Below are 10,916 nucleotides of genomic sequence, written 5' to 3'. Positions count from 1 at the left end.
ATTGACTATCATCTGGGTAAAGTTACTATGGTAATGGATGCATTGAGTCATAAATCAGTGGCAGTGTAGTGAGCGATGTTTGAAAATTTTAGCTTGTTAGAGCACGATGGTTTATTAGCTGAGTTTTAGGTTGAACCAATGTTGGTTCTAGAGGTAAAAGAGGAGCAGATGTCTGATGATAGTTTGGTTTCCAGAGCAAATAGGGTGAGGAGATGAGAAGCATCAGGCTTCCAATTGCAAGATGGCAATGTATTGTGTTTCAGAGGGCGACTTTATGTTCCAGCAGGTAAACTGAGGGATAAGATCCTTCGTGAGGCACATAGTAGTTCATTTACTATGCACACAAGTAGTAACAAGATGTATTAGGAGCTTTTTCTATTTTATTGGTGGCCAAGGATAAAGAGAAATGTGTCAAAGTTGTGACTCGATACTTAGCTTGTCAGCAGGTTATGGTAGAGCATCAAGTTCCTTCAGGTCTTCTTCATCCTATCCAGATTTCGTAATGAAAATGAGGTAGAGTCACTATGGATTTTGTGACTATGTCACCTATGTCTCAGTGCAGACAAGACCCAATTTGGGTAATCGTGGACTGATTAATGAAGACTGCACATTTTCTACCAGTGCACATGGACTTCACTCTAGAGAAGTTGGCCAAATTGTATATTGGTGAGATAGTGAGGCTTCACAGGGTGTTGACTTTGATTATTTTAGACAGAGATCTGCATTTCACTTTAAGAGTTTGGAGAACCCTTCATGAGGCGTTGGGTACTCGCATACACTTTAGTATAACTTTTCATCTACAGACTGATGGTTAGTCAAAGCGAGTTATTCAAAACCTCGAGGATATGTTTCATTTTTGTATCATTGAGTTTTAGGGAGGTTGGGAGGAGCACATTCCCTTGGTCTAGTTTGCATACAGAAATAGTTATCAATCTAGCATTCAAATGACTCATTTTGAGGCATTATATTGTCGTAAGTGCAGGACTCTTTTGTGTTGGACAGAACTTAATGAGAGGAAGATTGTTGGTCCGAAGTTGGTTTGGGAGACTGAAGATAAGGTTCAGATGATCTAGAACAATCTGAGAGTAACTTTCAATCGTCAGAAGTCATATTCAGATTTGAAGCACAAGGAGATAAAGTTTGCAGTGGGAAACAAATTCTTCCTTAAGGTTTCACATTGGAAGAAAGTTTTACGCTTCAGATGCAAAGGGAAATTGAGTCTCAGGTTCATTGGACCTTATGAAGTTCTAGAGAGAGTTGGACCAGTGGCATATCGATTAGCCTTGCCGCTGAAGTTAGAGCGTATTCATAATATGTTCCACGTGTCTATGCTTAGGAGATATCATTTTGATCCTTCCCATATCTTACCACTTGAGCAGGTTGAGGTGACCCTAGACTTGTCATATGAAGAAGAGTTTATTTCGATTTTGGCTCGAGATATTAAAGAACTTAGAAACAAAAAGATCCCCTTAGTGAAGGTCTTGTGGAGGAATCACGGAGTTGAGGAGACGACATGGGAGCCAGAGGAGTCCATGAAATTACAGTACCTGCACCTTTTTTATTCAGGTAAATTTCAAGGACGAAATTTCTTTTAAGGAGGAGAGAGTTGTAATGACCCCAAATTCTCGAGTCAACGTTCGAGTGTTGACCTCAATTGCCGATGGATAAATTTATATTGGGATTAGGTTTTGTTGGAATTAATTTGGGTGAATTTTGGACATTTTTATAAGAAATTAAGGATGTTGGGAAACTTGTGTGAAGTAAGGGAATATAGATGCCTAATATGGTAATTTTACTATCTTTGAATGAAAGTCTTCTCCCAACTAATGGAAAAAGATGGTTTAGTAGATTGAGGTATGGGATAAAGTGGATTTGTCCCTATTTTTCCCTATATTATAATCACCCTATTTTTTTTTCTTTTTACATTTCTTTTTTTCTTCTTCTTTCCATCTATTTCCCTTAGCAAACTGTGTAGAGGGAGGGAGATTTGAGTGAGTTCTCACCATTTTTCATCCTCCAAATCTCAAAAAAGGTAAGGGTCTTGATCTAGCTTTTTTTTAAAGTCTCATGGAAAGAAAATTATCTATATTTATCAAGGATGAATGTGGAGGTTTTTGGGTGTTTGGAAGGGTTTGAGTTTGAGGAAGTCTCTACCCATCTTCTCATATATTACTTATTTATTTAAAGCATGTATTTTTACATCCTGTCAACTCTTTTTCTTTTTTTTTGTGGGAAATCTTATGTATTACATGTTTATTAGTTGAAGAGGGTCGTGAATCTTCTAAAGCTAATGGTAAAGGCAAAGTGGTTGAGAGCTAGGCAAGAAACTTTGTTCGTGTTCTTCCAGCAAGGTGGTACCCTCTAACTCTCCTATGTTTCTTGATAAGTCATAAATATGATGCTTGTGTGATAATGCATGCATGTTATATGTCTTTGGCTAGAAATCATGTTCGGATGATTTAAAACGAAGCTAAAAACCTAGTTCTGAAATCTGCCAAAAACAAATTATTACATGAATAGTAAGTTTAAAAATTTACCATAAATTTTTTAAAATTAATTAAGAAGTGATCTATACATCATTCTTACCGTGAGTCAGTCTAGTTTGGTTTAGAACAAACAGAGATCGATTTTGATTTATATTTTAAAAGATATGCATTTTTTAGTGTTGAAAGGTCATAAAAATTTGGTAGCAGAATTTTTATAAAACAGATTTAGCAATGACTTTGAAAAATCAAAAAAAAATTCATAAGATAAAACAGGAAGTGAGCTCATATCTCAATAACCGAATAGAAGTCTAGTTTCTTTTAAAACAAACAGTTCTTAATTTAGAATTATATATTAAGAGTTATTAATTTTTGAATGAGAACATGTCAGAATGTCAAGGTAGTAGACTATCACATCTCATTAGTTAATATTTTTGCTGGAATGATAAGCAAGTTGAAACGAGTATGAGACTCAAATTTCATGGTTGTATTTTTGTGATTATATGTTAGATGCTTTGTTTGCGCTCAGCCTTCGAGCTCTAACCTAACTAGAGGCAATAAGTGGCGCTCGAGATAACCCTACAGACACTCGGGATTATTTGACTAACGGCCATGAGTGGTGCGAGACTATCTGGATACCCGATTATTTGAATAGTATGTGCAATCTATCAAGTTTGATATGCAAGTGATTTGGTTATGTAGATTTAATGACTCATGATTTAATTATTCAATACTCATGTCATGTTTCTATGTATACATTTGATTTGCATGCTTATATTTATGAATTGCTTGAAGTATGGTAGATTTGTTGTGTACCACTGAGCCTATAAAGCTTAGCCTTCAAATTGTCTTAATGTTCAGATTTGTAGACTTTTGTTCGTGTCCGTGGAACATCATCGACGAGAGACTCCTAGCATCACGTATTCAGAGGACAGTACATTATCTATTAGTGGGCATTGTATTCCTAAAGCCTTACTCTCTTTTTTTTGTAGGTCTATAACTCATTTATCTTTTTTTTTTATTTTTACTATTTTGATATACAATGATATTGGAGCTCCACATATTTTGTATAACTACTTTTATTACTATTTTCAGTATAACTATGTATGGTATTTTTCTTATATAAAATGTATTTCAATGTTTTAAATTATTTGAAAATTTTGCTAGGTCGCTCCGGTGACCTGATGTAGCGCCTTAGTATTCGAGTACTCTGTATTCGGGATTAGGGTGTTACAGTGTTGAAGTGAAGAAATTGAGGCCGCCTCCAGTGATGTTGCGACATCGACCAATGGGTGTCACGACATTGAACCCCCACAGGCCCACAAGTTTTCCACTATTTTGGGCGTCATGACACCGAAGCCTAGGTGTCGCAATACTACTACTTGACGGAGAGAAATTAGTTACAAGGGTAGTCTTTTGTCCAACACATTACCCAATCAAAATGAGTAGTTAGTTTGACTTTTTGGTTGTGTGCATGTTACTTAGGAATCACTTAGTCCTCAAACTCTCTTAGGTTTGATCCTTGGAATACTCGAGTGTTCCATTGTAACACTACAAATATTACAACTCGATCTATCAATTTTGCAGTACACCACTAGATTATAATTGTTTTGGTGTTGATTCATAGCCCCGATGCATGCACGTCAGGATGCGATCACAGGACACTATTGAAAATTTTAGCGCAAATGAGAATGATTGCCTTAGATTCCATGATCTGTGTTCCTAAAGATGTTGAATTTAAATAATTAATTCTACATAAAGCTCATGATAGTTCCTTTACTATGCATCCTAGTGGTGCGAAAATGTACCGTGACCTATAAGAATTGTATTGGTGGCCAAAATGAAAAGGGAAATTGTTGAACATGAAGAAAAATGTTTGACCTGCCAGCGGGTAAAGGTGAGCACAAAATTCTCACCAGGTTGCTACATCCTATCTTTATTCCAAAATAGAAATCGAACGGATCGCAATCGATTTCGTAGTTGGTCCACCGAAATCATCGAGCAAAAGAAATGTCATTCGAGTGATGGTTGATCAATTGACAAAGTCTGCTCATTTTTTGGCAGTAAGGATTGATTAGTCACTTCCAAAGCTGGCTAAAGTATATATCCGTGAGATAGTTAGACTACATGGCATACTTGTATCTATTATCTCCGACCAAGATCCTCATTTTACCTCAAGATTTGGGAAACAACTACATGAAACCTTAGGTACGAGGTTGAATTTAAGCATAACTTTGCATCCTTAGCCTAATGGCCAATCAAAGCGAGTTATTCAAGTGTTGGAAGATATACTGCGAGCTTGTGTTATTGATCTCGAATCTGGATGGGAACGTTATTTTTTGTTACTTGAATTTGTGTTTAATAATAGTTTCTAATTGAGTATCCAAATCACTCATTATGAAGATTTATATGGTCGATGGTGTAGAACACCCTTATGCTGATCAGAATTGTGTGAAAAGAAAGAAATCGAGCGAGAATTGATTCAAGAAACAGAAGATGTAGTAAAATTTGAATAGTCAATTTAACCAAAATTGCGGTTAATTAGGACCTAGGGACTAAATTGTAAAAGTTCAACCGCTATAGATTTTTTAATTAGAAAATGATGGTCACAAAACTAACTAAAAATTTTACTAAGGCATGTACACCTATCAATTAATAGTATACTTACGGTGAGCAAAGATATCGTTCCCACGAGGACTACTAGTAATTACCGTCTTTTTATTATTTAACTGAATAATTCAAATGATCAATTAAAAACTAAAATTAACTAATTTAATTAACTAACAAACGTGGCAAAGAAAAGAACACGAAAATAAATAACAACCAAGAATCAAAACAATACCCAGGTAAGAATCCACCTAGATTTCATTTGTCACTATTAATCTAAATTACGCAATTTCTTTACTTAATACCTTGATTTCTAGAAATCCCTAAATTATGCTAATATCTCTTTCGAGCACAAGAGAAACTGACTCTAGGTTGATTAATTAAAATTTCTTTCTAATTAAAACCCCTATTATTGCATTAATTCATGCTATGGATCCCCCTATTAGATTTAACTCCAATCCAGTATATTTATGTCATTCTATTTATAGGATTGCATGCAAATACCCTTGACAATTCATATGGGGTTGAATGCAAGTAAGTGAAAGATACCCCTCCTAAAATAGGAAAAGTGTTGTGATCCTGTGGAGTATGAGGGCTTGGGGCTAAATCGGTTGGTACTTTAGAATGAATCTTTTTTGTTAAATCTAGGAATGGGGCCCGTTACTCATCTGGAGGATCTTTGGGTCAAGGTACTTCGATAATATTGTTGACTTCTATCCGTAAAGCATACTGAGCGAAAATTGCTCATACGTGTGGCATGAACTGACATCACTTGTAGTAGTTATTTTAGGTCATTTTCGCACTTAACAAGTTTTTTTCTAGCACTTTTATAATTAATTATCGCATTTTTGGTATTAGTAGGTTAGGATTAAAAAGCTAATAAAAATTAGTGTTTTTACACATTTTCTACTATTTCGATGACCCGTAAGGAAAAATGAGCTAATTAACTGTGTAGGATGCCAATTGAGGTCCAAGAATATAAGGAAAAATGATCTGGACATGAGACAATGAGCCCGATAAGCCAAAAACCTGCCAAGGCCCAAGAAAGCACTCAACGTCGTAACGAGGAGATTCCTCTCATCACGACAATGCGATGGAAATGGGAAGGATATTATGGTGTAGTCTTTGGGACGAGAAGCGTTCCCACATCTCGAAGACGGGACGAGGGCAACCAAGATATTGAGGATTCTTCTCATGGCACTTTTGGAGAATTTTCGTAACTAGACCCTAGCTTTTAGCATAATATTTTATTTAGTGGTATCTAAGTGTATCTTGGGATTGTGTGGTCACCAAGTAGGTAGTTTCCTATGTAAGCAACCTTAGGGTCAATGGAATTGTAAATAGTTTTAGACCTATATAGGTTTTCTATTTAGTTTAGTTTTCTTTTCTTTTCTTATTTGTGTAGTCGAAACTTTTCTATTTTGATGTGAAGACAATCGCGAGAGGAGATTGCTCCAGATCCCTGCTTCAATAATATTCATAAGCATTCTCCTATATCTTTCTTTATTCTTTTATTTATGCTTCATTAACTTGATCAATTAATTGTTGTATGAGTAATTGAATAATTTCTTCTTATTTTATATCTCGCAAGTTTCTATTACTAAGCTAATTTATTTGTTAAGTAATTATTTATCCGAAATTGGTTGTTTATTTAAGGGTACTTAGTATATTATGGAGTGACACCCTTAATAGAATATCGAGACAGCTGAGACTGGAAGGGTATCCGTATGCTTAGGAAGAGACCAGAAGGGTGACTTAGGTGGCCATCTTTAGTGAAGATGAACCGGGAGGGTCGTCATAGCTAACGGTGATAAATAACTCAACTTAGGATAATTAATTACCTAATTAGATAATTAGGTATTTAATTGATCATAGGCTAGATGCTCGCATTATCGACACTAGGAATAGGAAACTCCATTAGATTAGTTTAGGTTAGTTAATTTAACTAGTTTAATTAATATTTTAATGTGGATTAACACTACTAATCTGTGACTCGATTAGGTTAATAATTATTTTCTGTAATTAATTTAATGACGATTTCTCCAATCTCTAATCCCTTGGGTACGATTCTCGAAATACTTATCACTATTTTGTTGTAACATATATTATATTACAATTTGACTCATACGCTTGTGGACACCGCCGAATTGATTTAATATATTTTTAGAATGACATTTTAACTATAAACGGTAACACGTTTATAGGCAGTCATGACGCTCGCTGGCTAGAATTTGGGAAACATTACGAGCGAATATAAGGTAGAATATTGGCAACGGAAAAAGATACGATTTTGGTTAGATGAATGGCTTAAGGATTTTGGTCGTCCTAATGCTCATGATCGATGATCACAAAAAGCGTTGGAAGATATTCAACTTTATGAAATGGTGGATGCACGCAAGGAATGAGATTGGGGTCGTTTAACTGATGTCTTTGACCAAGCTGAGCTTGCCCAGTTGGAGAATATGCAGCCTCCAAATGTTCTTCAGAGGCCAGATTCTTGTTACAAGAAGAGAGGGTCATTAGGTGTTTTTACTATCGTAGATGTGTATGTTAAATCAAGCTTTATTTGATAATATGTTTAAATATAACAAATTAAAATTTTTTGTATAAAGTTAAAGTTGAACAAAATTGGCAAAATGATATTTCAAATGAAGTCTAAGAGATAAAATTTTGAATCTTATACTTTGAACTCTTAAAAAAATTTCAATCAACTTTTAATTCAAGTTAAAATTATTTCAATCAAGTTAGAATTTTTGTAAAGAAGTTAAAATATTTTTAAACATGTCGAATAGCTTCAGCCCAAAAAGTATTGATACTCAATACTTTTTGGTCAAGTATTGATAGTTTTCAAAATATCGATATCCCTTTTAAAAATGATACAAAATTAACATTTTGTTTTTCACCAATTCAGCTAAATATTGATACTTTTCATAAGGTATCAATAAAAGACCACTGGTATCGATATATTTAGTTCCACTGATCACTAAATTTTGCATTAGATTCAAAAAATATCGATATCTCTTTTGCCAATATCAATACTCGTTGTTGTAGGTGAATTAAATGCACTGGTTATTTCATCCCCAATGGCTTTATTCATGTCTCCAACAACCACAACAGTTGGAAATTAATTAAGCGGTATATAAACCAATCTCCAAAGGGTATACAATAACTAGAGAGATTATCAAGCAAAAAGTTCAATAAAAAACAACCTTGTGCTTACAATTCTCAACAATTTTCTTTAACCACTTGTAAGTTTTCATTGTTTTCATTTAGCTCAACTGCCTTCCTTGTAATTGATCTTAATTTGCAAACACTCTGATCTAGTAAGGGGTTTTTCTTTGTTTGCTTAGTTTTATTTCTTTGAGGAGAGTTTGTGTCTTAAGGTTTGGGTAGAAACTTTAAGGGAGTTTTTAAGGTTAAACCTTGTCCTCATTAGTTATCAAATTAGTGAATTTGGAGAAATCCTTAGTAGTGGAAAGCTAAGCTAGTGGATTAGGCAATTGGGGTCGAACCACTCTAAATTCTTATGTCAAAATTTTCTGTCCTTATTCTCTAGCTTCCACAATTTTTTTAAAAGCCAATTCATCACCCCTATTGGAAATTTCAATTTGATTATTTGATCTAACAATTAGTATCAGAGCTAGCTTCTTTTAAATGTTTTAACAACCAAAGAGGAGATCATTGAACAAGCTCAACAATCTACAAATCAATTGACATGAGATGACGTCTACATCCAGATCAGTTTTTCATGGAGAACCACAATCTATCTCCAAGCCTCCTTACTTCAGCAATGTCAACTATTCATATCGAAAGACAAGAATGATGTTATTCATACAAGCAAATGATCTTTTTGTATGAGACATTGTCATGGACGGTCAATCCATACCTCTCAAGCAATAAGAAGAGCTTCTTATTCCAAAGAGCAAGAAAGAGTGGAATGAAGAAGATAGAAGAAGTATTCAGTTGAATTCCAAGGCTATGCACATCTTATTTTTTGCATTTGGCCCTGAAGAATATAGTAGAGTTTCATATTGTTCCAATGTTAAGGAGATATGGGATAAGCTCGAAGTCACACATGAAGGTACTAGTTAAGTCAAGAAGTCTAAGGTTAGCATTCTTACTCTAAATTATGAAACCTTCAAAATAAATCCCAAGAAGATATCAAGATGATGTTCGATCAGCTTACTATCATCATCAATGGATTAAAGTCTCATAAGAAGACATATCCAAATGAAGAGGTGGTAAGGAAAATTCTTTGAAGCTTGCCTAAATCATGGGAAACAAAGGTGACTACAATTAAATAAGTAAAGAATTTATAAACATTAACTTTGGATGAGCTATCAATTCTTTGCTTACACATGAGATGAGGCATAATGAAGAGGTTGAAGAAGCCAAAACTGAGAAGAAAAAGGTTGGTGTTGCTCTCAAATTCACCACTAATGAAGATAGTGAATCAAGTGAAAAGGTGGATGAGGATAAAGAAATGATAATGTTTGTTAGAAGATTCAATAAGTTTATGAGGTCCAATAGAGAGAGAAAATTCCAAAAGAAGAAATGACTCAAAGCTTGAATCTACCAAGGAGAAGGATCCCATAATATGCTATGAATGAAAGAAGCCGGGACACATCAAGTTCGATTGCCCCTAATGGAATAAAAAGGGATCAAGCAAACAAAAGCCCAAAGCTCATGTTGCTACTTGGAGTGACGAAGATTCATCCGAAGATGAAGATCAAGAAGTAGCCAACTTTTACCTTATGGTCATTGATGATCCTAAGGTAACTTTTAACTTTTTTAATTCAATTTCTTATTTATTTGATGAGTTATAAGATGTCTATGATGAGTTGGGTTTGCAGTCTGAAACTATGATTTCAAAATATAAGAAAAATATTTTAAAATTAAAAGATGAAAATAATTCACTTTTTAAAACCAGTCATGAACTTGAAAGTAAAATTCATGATATGCAAGCTATTATAAATGAGTTTGAGAAAAAGAACCAAGACTTGCATAATTTGCTTTCAAAAGTTCATGAAGATCATCAAAAGCAACTTGAGTTGCCTAAGAGTGAAAAAGCTCACTCTAACAATTTTTTTTTTCCAAAAAGGTTTGGAAAAGGAGAAAATTCCAAAAAAAAATTTGTTAAAAATATCTTTAATCACTATAAACATATAAGTCATTTCAAAACTTGTAAGGAAAAATTAGTTAGAAGTATATGGGTCCCCAAAGGACTCATTACTATTAAATATAATGATATCTTTTCTAAATGGATACCTAAAAGGACTAAAATCTTAGAAACTAATGCTTATGGACCCAAAAGAATTTGGGTACCAAAATTGAAAAATTAATTCTATGTTTGTAGGAAAAGGAGCATTACTTCAAGGTGGGCAATTCAAGCAAAAACTCATAGTACCTTGACAGTGAATGCTCAAGGCACATAATCGGTGACGAGTTACTTTATCAAATTAAAGCCAAAAAGTGGAGAACTTACATTTGGTGACAACTCCAAAGGAAAACTAGAAGGAATTGGTTCTATTGGTAAAAAAAATTCATTTTTTATTGAAAATATTTTGTATGTCAACAATCTTAAGCATAATCTATTAACTATTAGTCAATTGTGTGATAAAGGTCTCAATGTCATTTTTTGAGTCTAATGGATGTAAAGTAATTGAAATTGTGTCTAGTACGATTATGTTTATAGGACATAGGATAGGAAATACTTACATGGTGCATTTAGATGACATGCATGATTCATTCATATGCCTTGTTGTTAAAAATGAAAATTTTTCTTGGTTATGACATAGAAAACTAGGACATGCTAGCATGATCATA

At 34.1% G+C, this 10,916-nt stretch overlaps 1 protein-coding gene across 1 annotated transcript; it reads left to right on the top strand.

The window, feature by feature from the left end:
* The first annotated feature begins 626 nt into the window (after positions 1-626).
* On the top strand, positions 627-2,319 carry LOC128035345 (uncharacterized). The gene is made up of 4 exons (XM_052624824.1): positions 627-810; positions 1,003-1,058; positions 1,104-1,566; positions 2,261-2,319. Exons 1-4 carry the CDS (start codon positions 627-629, stop codon positions 2,317-2,319), a joined length of 762 nt encoding a protein of 253 aa, XP_052480784.1.
* Positions 2,320-10,916: the final 8,597 nt, after the last annotated feature.

The sequence above is a fragment of the Gossypium raimondii genome, chromosome 1, assembly GCF_025698545.1.
Source record: "Gossypium raimondii isolate GPD5lz chromosome 1, ASM2569854v1, whole genome shotgun sequence".
In the NCBI taxonomy this organism is placed as follows: Eukaryota; Viridiplantae; Streptophyta; class Magnoliopsida; order Malvales; family Malvaceae; genus Gossypium; species Gossypium raimondii.
The sequence above is the reverse complement of the archived record's forward strand: the minus strand, read 5'-3'. Positions and strand labels throughout refer to the sequence as shown.

Bases quoted from the DNA above. Each gene is read 5' to 3' on its own strand.
- LOC128035345 (XM_052624824.1), top strand. From the start codon at position 627: ATGGACTTCACTCTAGAGAAGTTGGCCAAATTGTATATTGGTGAGATA. The intron at 1,059-1,103 runs GTTCAGATGATC...TTCAATCGTCAG, and splicing joins TTTGGGAGACTGAAGATAAG to AAGTCATATTCAGATTTGAA. The intron at 1,567-2,260 runs GTAAATTTCAAG...CATGTTTATTAG, and splicing joins CCTGCACCTTTTTTATTCAG to TTGAAGAGGGTCGTGAATCT.